The 18,572-nt window shown below is 34.2% G+C and overlaps 1 protein-coding gene across 9 annotated transcripts in view; it reads right to left on the bottom strand.

Moving 5' to 3' along the window:
* The window catches only part of LOC114335148 (mucin-2), an 85,309-nt gene extending 75,174 nt beyond the window's left edge, over positions 1 to 10,135 (bottom strand). For 4 of the 9 annotated variants that reach the window (XM_050662580.1, XM_050662579.1, XM_050662584.1 and 1 more), the window contains exon 1: positions 9,765 to 10,135. In XM_050662580.1, coding sequence (XP_050518537.1) covers positions 9,765 to 9,833 — 69 coding nt within the window. In that variant the 5' untranslated portion in view covers positions 9,834 to 10,135. The remainder of the gene's footprint in view (positions 1 to 9,764) is intronic. The other 5 variants (XM_050662577.1, XM_050662582.1, XM_050662581.1 and 2 more) reach the window with 2 other exon arrangements.
* Positions 10,136 to 18,572: the final 8,437 nt, after the last annotated feature.

Below are 18,572 nucleotides of genomic sequence, written 5' to 3'. Positions count from 1 at the left end.
GACTCATTTATATTGACAATCCAGACATATACATTTTAAGGTAGAAGACTTTAAAATGATATTGTTGTTATTATTTATTGTCACCGTTGCATGTAGTTGTATTTTTAAAGACAGATCACATGTTATGATTTTTTTGTGACGGATATTCTTGAGTTGGGGTTGATTTCGTATAATTGATCTTTAATTAAAGTCGTCCCAGGAACGCAACTCATAAATATTTGCAATATCATTTTAAAGTCTTCTACTTTAAAATGTATAATATATGTCTGAATTGCCGATATAAATGAGTCAGATTAAATAAATTATTAGAAGAATTTTTTACTAGGCTACAATTTTGTTTAATTCATTAATATTTTTTGTATTTTGACAACGGCATCCGATTTGGATGTGGAAACATTAATAAAATCATTTTGGTTTAGTAAAATTGTGGCTTATTTCCCATCAAAACTAGTTAATTAAGTTTATATAGGCACGGATGTTTTCCACTTGTTGCTCTAATTTTATATTAAACGACTCTTCCGCCAATTTCGCGTGTTAAACTTTAAATAAAATATCCCAAAAGGCTAGAAACTAGTCCCCAAGCGACCTGCATGTCCAGTCCGCTGTCGACTGATCACTCCCGCATTATAGACCGGCTGCTAACTAGTAGCGCTGTGTGCGGACACTCATTAAAATACATGGGCAGTGACTAATAAGTAAATGATTGGTAACTAAATTTACCAACTGGTTTCTTTTTAGTAGCTGTGTGTGCGGATGGCCTAAGGATTCTTCTTTCCTTCGGGTTTCGCAAAAAGAAGGGGGACTTATTTATCAAAGTCCTATGCGTGTCTAATTTACGTTTCAGAAATAAACAGAAGCTTTAATTCTGTCCGGTAGGGACAAAGGCCTTCATTGATTTTAGGACACATAAATCCAACATCGAAACAGCTTAAATCACACACGGTCAAGTTAAAGGTATAAAGATTGTTCTTATTTTCGACCGAGCCCCTGGGAAACAGGATGTATCTTAAAATAGAATGTTTTCATAGTGCAAAGCTCCTTGTATCGCCGACTCAAAAGGGAGACCACCCGAGAAGCAGTGTTTTCTCGGAGTTAGTTTTGGAAACTAGATGTGTTCGTTTTGAAATAGTCAAGGATGCGACGAATTTTATTAAGATTATATAAGTAGAAATTATAATTATCCTTATATTAAAAAGTTTTTCTAACAGGGAAAATTATAGATATAAAAAGGGGCAAGAAAATAGATCGGACACAGACCTTCAAAACTATATGGTCGTCAAAAAGGAAGCGAAAGTAGCAGTAGCAAAAACTAAAGCAGAAGCGTATTCAAACCTATACGATCAACTTGATATCAGGGAAAAGGGAAAGCGAAACCAAGATAATATATAAAATAGCTAAACAGAGAGCAAAGAAAGCAAAAGATTTTAATCAGATTAGATGTATACCAGATGAAAATAATAAAATACTAATTTACGAAAAGGATGTCAAAAAGAGATGGAGAAAGTACTTTGACAGTTTATTAAATGAAGAATTTGACAGACAGCCTGTGGAATTAACGGAGACAGTAACAGCAATGGTCACCAAAATAGCAAACGAGGAAGTGGTTCAAGCGTTTCAAAAAATAAAGAAAGAAAAAGCAGTCGGACAAGATAATATTGCTGGTTAAATATGGAGAGCATTGGGAGAGATATGAATAAGTTGGCTAGCAGGTCTATTTAATAGAATTATGGAAGGTGGACAAGCACCCGTTTACAAAAACAAGAGTGATGTACAACAGTGTATAAACTACAGGACTATAAAACTACTTAGCCACACCATGAAAACATGGGAGAAAAACATAGACGGGTACGTGAAAAATCCCAAATATCCGATAATCAATTTGGTTTTATGCAGGGCAGATCAACAGATACAATTTTCATTACAAGGCAACCGATGGAAAAATACAGGAATAAAAAAACAAAGGCTCATATGGTATTCATTGATCTTGAGAAAGCATATGATAGAGTTCGCCGAGAGATTCTGTGATGGGCACTCGATAACAAAGGAGTCTCTGGTGAATATGTAAAGATTGTGAGAGATATGTATGAGGGAGTAACGACTAGTGTTAGGACAAGTGTGGGAGAGACTGATAAATTTCATATGAAAGTACGATTGCACCAAGGCTCGCTGCTTAGTTCTTACTTATTCTCATTAGTTTTGGACCAGATAACAGCGAAACTACAGGATAACATTCAATGGTGCTAAATGTATGCTGATGATGTAGTGTTAATAGGAAATAGTAAAAGAGACGTAGAACAAAAACTGGAACAGTGGAGACATGCTCTGGAGGAAAAAGGTTTGAAACTTAATAGGACAAAAACAGAGTATTTGAAATGCTCCTTTAAAGATGGAGTTACTACAAATAAAATGGTATCTTTGGATGGTGAAATGATTGTGAAAAGCAATAGTTTTAAGTACCGAGGATCGGTATTACAGAATAATGGAGAAATAGATGGAGATGTTGTGTGACAGAAAAAATCCAATGAAGTTGAAGGAAAAATTCTATAAAACAGCCATAAGACCAGCTATGATGTACGGAACTGAATGTTCCTCAGTGAAAAAGAAAGAGGAACAACGAATGCATGTGGCGGAAATGAGAATGCTTAGATGGATGAGTGAAGTGACAAAAAAGGATAAAATTAGAAATGAGTATATTAGGGGAAGTCTAGGTGTGGCACCAATTGATGCCAAAATGAGAGAGCATAGGTTAAGATGGTTTGGTCATGTTCAACGTCAAGACGTTAATCACCTAATACGAAGAATTGCTGAAGTGCAGATTCCTGGAAGGAGTAGGAGAGGAAGATTAAAGAAGACCTGGGGGAGACGATTAAACAGGACATGTTGGTAAACGGGATTAATATTGGTATGATCCAAGATAGATTTGTGTGGAGAAATGCAATTAGGGAAGCCGACCCCACCTAGGGATAAGGCAAAGAGAATGATGATGATAATCGAAAACTTTCGGCTAGGTACTTAAAGAAGATGAAGAAAAACAAAACATAGAAACATAAGGAAAATTCGAAAAGGGTCACGTACGATATTAGTTAAATCATTTGTCGATACTTTACTCTTAGATCATAGATAAAAATCTACACAAAAAGTTTTATGTAAATCTACAAATCAACTAATGAAAAAATATAGATTGCATTATGTTTATTGTTATCTTAATTTAAATAAAACAATCCATCACTCCCATCAAGTGTTTTATAGATTAGTGATTTTTTTTTAGATAGAGTTAATGAAGTAACGTCAATAATAAAAATAGAAATAATTAACAACATTTAAGTACAGATAACAAAACAAACTGAACAGAAAGAGTTACTAGAGTCGTAACTTCTTCTTCTACTTTGTTTTTAGATACAAATACCTTGGAACCTAGCTTTCAGAAAATAATAATCAAACAAAAAAAATAAGGACCAGGATAAAAATAGCAAGAAATGTGTTTAAAAAAATGAAAAAAAATCTCTACAATCAAAGACTTTAGATGAGAACGGAGAATAAGTGATCTGAGATGTTACGTATTTTCGATACTACAAAATATAGACTTGACAGTTGGATATTAGTATGTTATTAGATATCAGTACGCAAGTAAGATATTAGTATGCACTTCAAACAAGTGCCGCGTTTTAAATATAGTCAGAGGAAAAGTACAGCCCGGAGGATTCGATATGCAAAATGGCCAGAACATCGTGGCCATGGGTGAAAACGATATGTATAAATATCTTGGAGTAAAGCAGGCGCGGAAAATTGACCATAAGCAAATGAAAACTGAGATATCTACTGAGTTTATACGAAGGATAAAACAGCTGCTTCGTTCACACCTTAACAGTAGAAGAAAGTTCTTTAAGACACTAAACACCTACGCATCTTTCGCGCTTAGCTATTCGTTTGGCATTGTTAAGTGGACAAAAAGGGACATAGAACATCTTCAGCGAAAAGTAAGAACACACCTCACAAAGGCACAAAAACACTTTCCAAAAGGTGCAGTAGAAAGAACAACATTACCACGGAATCTAGGATGAAGAGGACTTATGGATATAGGTGAGCAATTAGATAAACAAATTGCTAATTTAAGAACTTATTTTCAGATGTAAGCTGAGAAATCTACTCTACATCGCACTATTTGCGCAGTAGATGACACAACACCGATCAAACTGGGGGAACCAGAAATGCGCATAAACGGCCTTACGAAAGACGAAAATATGCGCAACTGGATGGGTAAACCTCTGCACGGGCGACATCCCAATGAGGTCAGCCAAGACTATGTCGACAATACAGCGTCGAACTGTTGGTTGACATCAGGAAAGATGTTCCCTGAAACGGAGGGTTCATTACTGGCCATTCAGGATCAGGTTATACCAACCAAAAATTACCTGAAATACATCATCAAAGACCCTCAGGTCCAAAACGACAAATGCCGATATGGATGTCAAACCCAAGAAACCATCCAACACCTTACAGGAGGTTGCCAGGCATTTACTGCAACTGAATACAAGGAACGGCATGACGCAGTGGGAAAAATCCTTCATCAAGAGTTAGCTATCAAATTGGGACTTCTCCAAACGGACCATCTTCCATATTATCAATACGTCCCTGAGAGTATGCTTGAGGATGGCAACTACAAGCTATACTGGGACCACACTGTGCTCACAGACCAAACAGTGACACATAATAGACCAGATCTCGTACTAGTTAATAAATTAACAAGACAAACAACACTAATTGATGTGGCGATACCTAACAACAATAATCTACGTAGTAAATTTACTGAAAAGATCGCCAAGTACAGAGATCTGGAAATTAAAATACGAAGACAATGGAGAATGCAAAGTATCCAGACACCAGACAATACCAATTATTATGTCTACTACTGGAGTCATTCCGAAGACCCTCCTCGAAAGCATAAAGAGCTGGGCCTGAATGCACACCTTTATAAGACCATGCAGTAAGCTGTACTATTTGCGACGGCCAGATGTGTACGAAAATTTCTGGGAGATACTCCAGCATATCAAGTCACCTAGGGCTCGATAACACGGAAAGAGTCCCACCAGAGCTCAATCCTTTTGATACCGTAGGTAGCTGAGATGAGTCAATTTTCCCCTTCGAGGGAGTGTGAGCCGTATGGCTAAATCTGGATACACTTGACAGTTGGATACTGAAGCAAGAATACAACTTATAGCTATAGTCATTTGAAATGTGGTGCTACAGAAGGGTGCTTAAAATAGCATGGGCAGAGGAGAAAACAAACAAGGAAGTATTGAAATGGGCAAAGAATATGAAATAATAAACACAATAAAAATTAAGGAAAGTTACAATATCTGTGAAAAGTAATGAGGGGGCAGCGATATAAAATGCCAAGACTGATAATACAGGAAAAGATAAGAGGAGGAAGGAGTCTAGGAAGAAGGAGAGTGACGTGGTTGAAAATTTTAAAGGACGGGTTTAAATGCAGTTGAATGGAGCTCTTCAGAGAAGAGCGGTACATAGACATAGAGTAAAGATAGTGATGATGATAGCCAACCTCCGATTAGGAGACGGCCCTTAAAGGAAGAAGAACGTTTCTAATGTCTTTCCTTAATATGAAGTTTGCAATCGTGAAAAAAATGGTTTAAAAATTTGAGGTTGTTTTTTTCTCAATTTTAATTAATTGTTATCAAATATAGTCCAGAAAGCCACTGCGCATCCGCTAGGAAAAATATTCTAATTCGGATTTTTTGCAAAATCTTACTCAAAAAGGACTCCTTTTAACAAATTTGCATGTTGCCAGGACCAAAAGGTGGTCAAAAATTTTTTAAACTTTTTTTTTGTTTTTTTCCTAAAATTATTTTTTTTGCACGGAAAAAAGTTTTTTTAGGTTTTTGGATCATTCCAAACAGAAAAGGTCTTTAGTGACTTTTCTCTAAAAATGATAGTTTTTGACATATAAGCGATTAAAAATTGAAAAATTGCGAAATCGGCCATTTTTAACCCTCAAAAACTATGTGAAAAACTGAAAACTTGAATGTTACCAAGGTAGGTACATATTCTTTAAACATCGATTGATGAAATCCCGAAGAGTTTTTTGCAATACAATATTCAAAACTCCTTTGTTTTTTAATTGCTAATCAAGCGTGCGCGGCACTATTTTCCACCGACAGTATGGTGCAAATGAAAGAAATAAATTCGTTATTTCGTAAACCGGCGATTTTAAGGAAAAATCCCGAAACAGGTCGATTTTTATTTTTAAGTGATGATATTGTGACATATCTGGTATACTAGTGACGTCGTCCGTCTGGGCGTGATGACGTAATCTATGATTTTTTTAAATAAGAATAGGGGTCGTGTGGCAGCTCATTTAAAAGGTTCTTCAATTCTCTATTCAGTAATGTAAACATTTACATAATTATTTATACAGGGTGTCCTTCTATTTCTTTTTTTGTCAAATAATTTAATTTAATAAAAATTTTTTGAACACCCTATATAAATAATTATGTAAATGTTTATATTACTTAATAGAGAATTGAATAACCTTTCAAATGAGCTAGCACACGACCCCTATTCTCATTTAAAAAAATCATCGATTACGTCATCACGCCCAGATGGATGACGTCACTAGTATACCATATATGCAACACTATCATAACTTAAAAATAAAAATCTACCTGTTTCGGAATTTTTCCTTAAAGTCGCCGGTTTACGAAATAACGAATTTATTCCTTTCATTTGCACCATACTGTCGGTGGAAAATAATGTCGCGCACACTTGATTAGCAATTAAAAAACAAAGGAGTTTTGAATATTGTATTGCAAAAAACTCTTCGGGATTTCATCAATCGATGTTTAAACAATATCTACCTACCTTGGCAACATTCAAATTTTCAGTTTTTCACATAGTTTTTAAGGGTTAAAAATGGCCGATTTCGCAATTTTTCAATTTTTAATCGCTTATAATATGTCAAAAACTATAATTTTTAAAGAAAAGTCACTAAAGACCTTTTCTGTTTGGAATGATCCAAAAAACCAAAAAAAAAACTTTTTTCCATGCAAAAAAAAATAATTTTAGGGAAAAAACAAAAAAAAAACGTTTAAACAATTTTTGACCACCTTTTGGTCCTGGCAACATACAAATTTGTTAAAAGGAGTCCTTTTTGAGTAAGATTTTGCAAAAAATCCGAATTAGAATATTTTTCCTAGCGGATGCGCAGTGGCTTTCTGGACTAACGCCTATTAGGTGGGTTTCTAAAAATGTCTAGGACTACTTTTTACCTGTGCATTTCATTTTAGACAAATGCAAATCATCATCATCACTGGCTCGACAACCCTTTCTGGGTCTTGACCTGTTCCAGGATTCATCTCCATTCTGATCTGTTTCGTGCTTTTTTCTCCAGTTTTTTTATTTTTAAGGTTATTATATCAATTTCTATTTGTTCTAAATATCTCAGCTTCGGTCTTCCTCTTGTTCTTGTTCCTACTGGCATCTGTTTGAATATTTTGTTTGGTATTTCGCCTTCTTCCATTCTTTCTACATGTCCCATCCAACGCAGCCTTCCTATTTTAATGAATGTTATGATATCCGGATCCTGGTATATTCTTTATAGTTCAACGTTGTACCTTCTTCGCCAAATTTCGTTTTATTTTGTGCCCTTATATATGTGTCGCAAGATTTTTCTTTCAAAGGTGGCTAGCAATGTTTCCTCTCAAAAGGGAAGAAATAAAAGAGAAATCTAAAGAGAAGAGAGACGCCTACATGAAGTATAAAACATCAAACACTCCAGAATCCAGAGACACCTATAAAAGAATACGAAATGAAACAAAGCAATTGGTAAGCAGAACAAAAAATGAACACTGGAAACAGTTTACAAAAAGGATGGAAAGCGACTTCTACGGAATACAAAAACAAATATGGAGATTCATAAGAAACCAACGGAAAGAAATGGCAGAATTGAAGGAATACAATAACATACCAGCAAACGAATGGGAAAGATACTTGACGGAACTGTTTAAAGGAAAGGAAAATCGAGACACGAAATAGAAATCAGTCTTCAGGAAGTAGAGATAGCCATAAATTCACTCAAAAATAGAAAGAAACCAGGACCAGACGAAATAACCAACGAGCTTATAAAATACTGAGGAGAAAGTATAACCCTAGAGATGTCAAAACTTATACAAAAACTAATATTGCACTGCAAGATACCAGACGCATGGAGAAACAGCATAATGACACCAATGTTCAAGAAAGGAGACAAAGAAGACCCCAACAATTATAGAGGTATAAATCTACTAAACACCGCACTTAAGCTAACCACAAAAGTCCCAACCAACAAAATCAATAAACTAACAACTTTATCAGATGAACAACAAGGATTTAGATCCGGAAGATCCTGCGTAGACGCCGTATTTGTACTGAGATAAATCACAGAAAAGGCCATTGAGTACAATAAACCAGCATATCTATGTTTTATAGACCTGGCAAAGGCTTTCGATCGCATCCAAGTCTAAGACGTTATACATTTACTGTATAGAAGAAACATACCAATCAATATGATACAAACCATCGAAAACATCTACTTTCATAATCGATTACAGGCAAAGATAATTGGAAAACTAACGCAGTTTATAGCAGGACAAAGCGGAGTCAGACAAGGTGACTCATTAAGCCCACTGATCTTTAATATAATAATGGACGAAATAATAGAAGCAAGTATTATGTTATGCAGACGACGCCGCAATAATCGCCGAGACAGAAGACGATCTTCAAAGATTAACACACATCTTCAATACAACAGCCAAGAAATACAATATGATAATATCAGCAGAAAAAACCAAATGTATGACAACATCTAAATACCCACTACGATGTAAAATCGAAATTAATGGGAAAATAATAAAACAGGAAGCAAGGTTTAGATATATGGGAATAGATATAACCAGTTCCGGAGATGTTGAAGAGGAAGTACGACAACAAAGCTTAAAAGCAAGTAAATGGGCGGGATCTCTTAATGACACAAGCTGGAAGAACAAATACCTAAGACAAGATACAAAAGCAAGAATATATAAAGCAATAATTAGACCTATATTAACATACAAGGCGGAGACAAGGCCTGACACATCTAAAACGAGACGACTACTAGAAACAACAGAGATGAAAATACTCCGACGAATATCAGGGAAAGGTCTGTTGGATAGGGAGAGAAGCGAAAACATTAGATCATGCAATGTAGAAGACATAAATGGATGGGTGACAAAACGGAAACAGGAGTGGAACGAACACATTAGTAGAATGGCAGAGGATAGGATAGTACGAATAGCACGAGATAAGTCACCAAATGGACGAAGAAATATTGGCAGGCCAAGAAAAAGATGGGGCGATAACCTAAACAATTTAGGAGGCTAATATTGAAGAAGAAAGAGGCTTTAAAGCCTACATACAAGAAGGAAGAAGAATAAGAATAAAAGGGAAGAAATTATACAGACAATTAAGAGGCAGATGCTTGAATATTTCGGTCATACAATAAGAAATCCTCGTTATAGTTTGCTACGCTTGATTATAGAGGGCAAAATAAAAGTTAAAAGAGATGTTGGAAGAAGACGATCCTCCTGATTACGAAATCTAAGGAATGGTTTAGTCTGAGCTCTAACCAACTATTTAGAGCTGCTGTAAATAAAATAGGAATTGCCATGTTTATATTCAACCTTTGACAGAAGATGAGATCTTAAGAAAATATTTCATTTTGTTGAAACACTTACCCCAGTGATGATAGCAGCCGGCAGAGTGAGACATTTTATAGTCGTGTTAACAAAGTCGTTTAGGGCCATTTGTCAATTTGAAATTTGTACGTTTACAAACTACATAACGTCGAAAAGGCCTAAACTTTTTCACTAGAACGAACTTTTTTACTTTCTCGCGATGGTCTAAAGTGATAACGACGCGAGAGCAGAACAATGTTTGATTGTGCAAACATTCATGTGTGGATTTTATTATCTGATAAGAAGATTTAATGATTAATAAGGTAATAAGCAAGCTACAAAATCTTAACACAAAAATAACTATGAGTATATGATTATTCCAATACTGTTTGTAGGTACGCTCTATATGGATAATTATTTTTAATTTTAAGTATCTGTTTTATCTCAATTGTTTCGATACTTTCCAAGTTTATATCTTATCTGGTTAATGTCATAGTTCTCTATTATCGCGTATTCAATCTCATGAAGTACCAAAATTGTGGAGATTGTGACGCCATCTAGTGTCTAAACTAAAAGTGTCCAAACAGTTGAAACAGTAAAGTCAAGGACTGCTATTCTAGTCCAGAGTAATAAGGATTTTCTCGGGAAACTCAAATATCCAGGTAGCTGACTACTTTTTTAGTTATTGTAGACCTATAGGAAGAAAACCTACCTGTTTCCTGCCTAGAGTTCGCGTCCGTTTTTTAATTATTAACAATTTAGTGCAAAAATCGCGATTTTTTCGATTTTTTGCACTCCATTCAAAAGCTAAATAGTTGACATAAAATTACAAAATTCAGTTTTTTAGAACATTGAAATACCTTCAAAATGCCGATTTTTGAAAGTTAAAAAGGTAATTTGTTGCTACGCAAACTGCAAAATAAGTGAAAATGGTTATTTGTTAATAACTTTTACTAAAACTACCTTAGAACTTTAGTGTTTCACCCAAAGTTGGGTATTGGCGTACTTAACAAACCTTAAAAATTTGAGACCGATCCATTAATTAGTTTAAGAGTTATTCTATTTGTTTATCCCAGAGACCTTTATTTTGCAATAAGATAAGACAGAAAATAATGAAGATAGGGCAATCTTGAGTATGCCAAATGAAAGTAGAAGAGTGATAGTATCAAAATGTATTAAAAAAGATAAAAAAAATAATTAATATAGTCACAAATCCTAATGCCAAATTTTTGAAATTTTGTAGTTTATAAACAATTAGAATAACTTTAAAAATGTTGTCCGTAGAAACAGTATTTTATATATTCGAAAAGATAGTATTTTAACACGAATTCTCAAATAAAAAAATTTAGCCTGGGTTCATTTGGGACAAAGTTAGCCATATGTTTTTTTTAATTTACAGATAATTTGTTTATAATAATTAAGGAATCTCATTGATGCCATTTTAAAGAATGGGATTTGTATTTTTTTAATTTGCACTAACATTGTACCTTCACAGCACCCTCAACGATTTTTCAAAAATGTAGTTCAAACGATTACAAGGGGGAACCTACAAATCCACCGAGTTAAAATACCGAAAAAGCAATTTCAACGAATATAATTTTCTGTATCTCCGGATCAACTCAATGGATTTTCTTTCTTTTTTTAATTTGTATGTAATTTATACGTACATTACAAATATGCAATTTGTTTATTTTATTAATTAATAAACAGTCTAATTTGTTTAAACAATTCTTGAAAAAATATTTTTTTTACAAAAATCTATTTTTTAAATCATAAATGCTTTCTATGATCATTAATGATCATAGAAAAAGTTAAAGTACACTTTAATAAATAAATGATTTTTATTAGATAATTATTTATTGAAGATAATCTATTTATTAAAGTATACCTTAACTTTTTCTATGATTAATAACGATAGTATGATAAAAATCATGGATTTTTGGGAAAAAATTATTTTTTCAAAAATTGTTTAAACAAATTAGACTGTTTATTAATTAATAAATGTCTAGGCAAATTACATATTTGTAATGAACAGAAAAATTACATACAAATTAAAAAAAGAACGATCAAAATATGTTCAGTAGATCCCGAGATATAGAAGATGCTAGTAGTTTTAAGTTGCCTTTTTTAGTTTTTGAACTCGTGTATTTGTCGGCTCCCAGTTCCCCCTTCACTTACCACAACTAGCCAACAACTAGCCACAACTACCAAAATACCAGCTTTTCTAATATGTAAAATGATTTTTTCTAAGGACAATATTTTTAAAGATATTCTAAATGTTTATAAACTACAAAATTTCACAAATTTGGCATTAGGATGTTTGACTATATTAGATAATGTTTTATCTTTTTTTCAGTACATTTTGATAGCATTAGTTTTCAACTTTCATTTGGCATACGCGGAATTGCCATATCTTCATTATTTTCTGTCTTATGTTATTGTAAAATAAAGGTCTTTGGGATAAACAATTAGAATAACTCTTAAACTAATTAATGGATCGGTCTCAAATTTTGAGGGTTTGTTAAGTACCCCACTTTGGGTGAAACAATAAAGTTCTAAGGTAGTTTTACTAAGAGTTATTAACAAATATCGATTTTCACTTATTTTGCAGTTTGCGTAGCAACAAATTAACTTTTTAACTTTCAAAAATCGGCATTTTGAAGGTTTTTTAATGTTCTAAAAAATTAAATTTTGTAATTTTATGTAACTATTTAGCTTTTGAATGGAGTGCAAAAAATCGAAAAAATCGCAATTTTTGCACTAAATTGTTATTAATTGAAAAACGGACGCGAACTTTATTCAGGAAACAGGTAGGTTTTCTTCCTATAGGTCTACAATAACTAAAAAAGTAGTCAGCTACCTGGATCTTTAAGTGTCCCGAACATGGTCTATTTCTAGCTTATTATCCTGGAGTATTCCGCTTCTCTGGTGCTCAATTGGATAAAAGACTCTCGTAGGGCTCCTACGCATCTAATTTCGGTGTTTTCTGGAATTTTTTGTTTATTTTCTTTCCTCCACAATTCAAATGCAATCGTCGATCTTGTACGGAACTAGCTAAAAGCTATTCAGGTCGCTATGAGTCGTTTCCTTCCAAGCTCCAATCCCTTTTGGTGCTGTTTTGTCGAATATAATATAAATTCGAATATAATTCGAACCCCCCATGTTGTTGAAGACGTGGGGAAAAATTATTTCAGCCCTTCCCGATTTTTCGGCCACAGAGTACCCCGCTCCTTCGCTTCCAGCTAAACCAACCAGTGTGTATCCTGTGGGCAATCTCTGGATCTAGTGTCCCATTTTCTGTTTGTAGAAGCCAAGGTATTTAAATTCTCCTTCTTCTTCTTTAAGTACCGTGCCCAAATTTTTAGGCGTGGGTAGCTTCCATAACAATTTGCCGATATCGTTCTCGATCTTGTGCGGCATGTAACAATTGATCTGCTGATAAGCCAGTCCATTGACGAAGGTTTCGGAGCCATGAATATTTCTTTCGACCAATTCCTCTTTTTCCGTCGATCTTTCCATTGAGTGTTAACTGCAGCATCCTGTATCTGCTACCTCTCATTATATGCCCCAGATATTCAAGTTTTCTCTTTTTTATCATCTTCATTAAGTCACCTTCGCCTTGACCTACTCTGTTTAAGACTTCTTTGTTTGAAATGCGTTGAACCCAAGATATTCTGAGCATTCTACGATACGACCACATCTCAAAGGCTTCTAATTTGTTCATCGTGTTAACCTTCATGATCCAGGTTTCACATCCATATAGTAATACAGGATACACATAACATTTTAGGAACTTGATTCTTAGTTGTAAGTTCAGCTGAGAGTTGCTCAGAATAGATCTAAGTTTCATAAATGCTCCTCTTGCAATTTCTATACGAGTTTTAATTTCTTCATCCGGATTTAGTGTCTCGTTTATCCAACATCCTAGGTATTTAAAATGGTTAACTTTTGTTATTGATTCATCATTGACAATTAGTTGCATAGGGCCGACGTCTTGTTTATTAACCACAAGTAACTTTGTCTTTGTTGCATTTATGTTAAGTCCGTTATTGGACTTCTCCTACTCATCGTTTAAATTCTCCTACTCATCCTCATTTATTTCCAAGCAATTATATGTCTCCAACCACTCCTGTCCCTACCAAGATATACTCCAATTTCGTTAGCAACATCTGCTAACCTAAGTCTTCCCTGTTCAATAGCCCTTTTCCCACCCTATAACTTTTTCTCCAACATTCCTTTGCTCTCCTCTACTAACACGATACCATCAGCAAGGAACATTGACCGAGGAGTACTATACTCTATCAGTAGGTATATCTATACCAAGATTAAATAGGTAGGGACTCAGTGAAAAGACTTTATGCAAACTGTCACTGAAAAACTTACGATCAATTCAATTAGTCCAGAAAGCCACTGCGCATCCGCTAGGAAAAATATTCTAATTCAGATTTTTTTCACAATCTTACTCAAAAAGGACTCCTTTTCTCCTTTTAACAAATTTGCATGTTGCCAGGACCAAAAGGTGGTCAAACATTTTTTAAACGTTTTTTTTTTTTTTGTTTTTTTCCTAAAATTACTTTTTTTGCATGGAAAAAAGTTTTTTTAGGTTTTTTGGATCATTCCAAACAGAAAAGGTCTTAAGTGACTTTTCTCTAAAAATGCTAGTTTTTGACATATAAGCGATTAAAAATTAAAAAATTGCGAAATCGGCCATTTTTAACCCTCAAAAACTATGTGAAAAACTGAAAATTTGAATGTTGCCAAGATAGGTAGATATTCTTCAAACATCGATTGATGAAATCCCGAAGAGTTTTTTGCAATACAATATTCAAAACTCCTATTTTTTTTAATTGCTAATCAAGTGTGCTCGACACTATTTTCCACCGACAGTATGGTGCAAATGAAAGGAATAAATTCGTTATTTCGTAAACCGGCAACTTTAAGGAAAAATCCCGAAACAGGTCGATTTTTATTTTTAAGTTATGATATTGTGGCATATATGGTATACTAGTGACGTCATCCGTCTGGGCGTGATGACGTAATCGATGATTTTTTTAAATGAGAATAGGGATCGTGTGGTAGCTCATTTGAAAGGTTCTTCAATTCTCTATTCAGTAATGTAAACATTTACATAATTATTTATACAGGGTGTCCTTCTACTTCTTTTTTTGTCAAATAATTTAATTTAATAAAATTTTTTTGGACACCCTGTATAAATAATTATGTAAATGTTTATATTACTGAATAGAGAATTGAAGAACTTTTCAAATGAGCTAGCACACGACCCCTATTCTCATTTAAAAAAAAATCGATTACGTCATCACGTCCAGATGGATGACGTCACTAGTATATCATATATGCCACAATATCATAACTTAAAAATAAAAATCGACCTGTTTCGGGATTTTTCCTTAAAGTCGCCGGTTTACGAAATAATGAATTTATTCCTTTCATTTGCACCATACTGTCGGTGGAAAATAGTGTCGCGCACGCTTGATTAGCAATTAAAAAACAAAGAAGTTTTGAAACTTTTTTTTTTTTTCCTCAAACTTTTTTTCCTCAAACTCAGACTCAAACACTCTATTCTCCCTCCATCCGTCTCTCTGGCCAATCACAAAACATCCTCTCTACACATTACATCCCTACTTTCATATCTTAAGAACAAATTATTTTTGTATACAACTTTTCCGTTTCGTCAAATTCCAGGAGATACCAAAATTACGTTTGTGTTTCTACATGCTATAAAAACCCGATATTCTAAAACTCAACAATTGTGTTTACCGTCTTTCCTTCTAAGAAGCATTTATAAACGTCCTATTGTTCACTTCAAAGCGAATACATGTACTTTCTAATCCGACCGTATTAATTGTATAAGTCCGTTCATAGAATCATTAATACTGAACAATTTTCACTTTCCACGAACACTGCTTATTGACTAAATTATACTATTTACAATTTTTGGCCATCTACAGGGGATGAAAATCTATGATCTCGTGGTCTTTGACATAAATTAATTTTCTAAATTTTTCCCATAAAAATTATGTAACAATATTCATATTCTTCACGAGCCTTCCGTACCTCCTTCTCAGAAACCCATTTCTCTCTCATAGATCTCCATAGCTTATATCTAGGAAGTGCGACGTACACCTTCTCAACATCTATAAATGCCAAATGTAGCTCTCTTTGCTTTTCACCGTATTTCTATATTACCTGTCTTAAAGCAAACAAGGCATTTTTGTCCTCCTTCCTGACATAAACCCAAACTGTTCTATCCATGTCTCCCTTCTTAATATTTGCTCTACAGTACTCTCCCAAATTTTCATTTTGTGCGACATAACTTTATCTCTCTATAGTTCTTACAATCCTGAATGTCCTCCTTATCGTTATAAATTAATACCATCACACATCACACTATCTAAACACTATCACACTATATAAAATAGCCAAACAGAAAGCAAAGAAAGCAAGAGATTTTAATCAGATTAGATGTATCCGAGATGAAAATAATAAAATACTAATTCACGAAAAGGATGTCAAAAAGAGATGGAGAAAGTATTTTGACAGTTTATTAAATGAAGAATTTGACAGACAGCCTGTGGAGTTAACGGAGACAGTAACAGCAATGGTTACCAGAATAACAAACGAGGAAGTGGCTCAAGCGCTTCAAAAAATAAAGAACGGAAAAGCAGTCGGACCAGATGATATTCCTGGCGAGTGGTGTGCTGTGTGACAGAAAAATGCCAATGAAGCTGAAGGGAAAATTCTATAAAACAGCCATAAGACCGGCTATGATGCACGGAACTGAATGTTGGGCAGTGAAAAAGAAAGAGGAACAACGAATGCATGTAGCGGAAATGAGAATGCTTAGATGGATGAGTGGAGTGACAAAGAAGGATAAAATTAGAAATGAGTATATTAGGGGAAGTCTAGGTGTGGCACCAATTGATGCCAAAATGAGAGAGCATAGGTTAAGATGGTTTGGTCATGTTCAACGTCGAGACGTTAATCACCCAATACGAAGAATAGCTGAAGTGCAGATTCCTGGAAGGAGTAGGAGAGGAAGACCAAAGAAGCCCTGGGGGGAGACGATAAGGCAGGACATGTTGGTAAAGGGGATTAACATTGATATGACCCAAGATAGAATTGTGTGGAGAAATGTAATTAGGGAAGCCGACCCCGCATAGGGATGAGGCAAAGAGAATGATGATGATGATGACACATCACACTATCTCTTCATGCATTCGGCATTATTTCTTCCTCATATATCCTACTCATCATTTACCATAAAATATAAACACCTTTCTCTCCTAGAGGCTTCCGAACCTCCACAGGTGTTTCTGTGGAGAAAACGATACCATTTGATAATTTTAGAGCTTCAGCTGTCTCTTACAACTTCTTTTTGAAGGTTCATCATCATCATCATCATCATCATCATCATCATCATCATCATCATGCAATCTCTTCCGTCCACTGCTGGACATAGGTCTCATGTTGCCATTTCCTGGGCATTCGTTTAATGCGTCCATCCAGCGTGTTGGTGGTCGTCCTCTGCTGCGTTTGTTTTCTCTTGGGCAAGAGTCAATTAGTTTTCTGCTCCATCTTGAGTCTTTCGTGACCTGTCCAATTCCATTTCAGCTTGGCGAACATCACTGATGTTCGACGACATCAGTGATACCTGTTCTTTTCCTTAGTGATACCTGTTCTGAGCCTTGAAAATCGTCATCTTTGCTTCTTTTTTCAGTTTTAAATTGTTGATAACTCGAAAACGATCAACTTTCGAGAAAAATTACAAATGACTTTTTTTGTTTAGAATGACCTAAAAAATCTGAAATAATTTCTGCCCGGGTCGAAAAATGTTTTTTCAAATTTATTAAAAAAAATGTAATTTTTTAATTATTAATTAATTATAGTTAGAACAAGATTAGATCGGGCAACCTTTGTTTTTTGTAATTGTTAACATGCTAAATTACATATCCAATAATTTTTATCCATTAAACAGGTCAGTGCAAATCGACCTTATATCGCATCTTAGACTAAGAACTTTTCTCTGAAAATCATTTTATCCTGTCCAATTGCTTTATCTTTTTTGCAGTACTAAGCAATTTCGCAAATCATCACTAATGTGCTAATAGTGCTGAAAATGACATCTCATCTCAAATAACTTTAATGTATTTCATATGTACTTCCATTAATTTTCTTTTTTTTTATATAGTAATAACCAAAATTAAAATTTGTAATCACTCGATAAAAATATCCAAAAAAACAATAAAACTTAGATATTTTATCTAAATCTTCGGATTATCCTTTTTAGATCCTTTGCGGTTTCTAACAATAAACTTATCTCATGTTAGTCATGCTTTTTGTCCTCATTACTAGAATGCTATAATTCTGATAAGATAATCAACAAAGGCTGAAATGAAATTACAGGTTGGTAGGTAGGTATGTTTACTTTTAAAATGTTTAGTTTGTGATGTAAGATACACCTTACTGTTGATATAAAATACTACTTAGCAAATAATTAATAAAAAAACAGTTACATAGTTTAACTCCACAATATCTACGAGAATACTAGGGATATACAATGTGAGGCAAATGTTTGGAATGCCTGAATCTCAAAGTGAAGGAATAATAATTAACGGAAGATCTATTAACAACATAAGATACGCAGATGACACCGTGATTATGGCAAGCTCTGCTGAACAACTCCAATTACTACTAAACCAAACAAACAGTTTCTGACAAAAATATGGACAAAAATAAATATGAAAAAGACCATGTACATGATAATAACAAAGAAAACATAAATATTATACAAACAGACATACATTCGGGAAATGTACCGATAGAAAGGGTTGATAAATAAAAATACCT

The sequence above is a fragment of the Diabrotica virgifera genome, chromosome 9 (genome assembly GCF_917563875.1).
Source record: "Diabrotica virgifera virgifera chromosome 9, PGI_DIABVI_V3a".
Taxonomy (NCBI): domain Eukaryota; kingdom Metazoa; phylum Arthropoda; class Insecta; order Coleoptera; family Chrysomelidae; genus Diabrotica; species Diabrotica virgifera.
The sequence above is the reverse complement of the archived record's forward strand: the minus strand, read 5'-3'. Positions and strand labels throughout refer to the sequence as shown.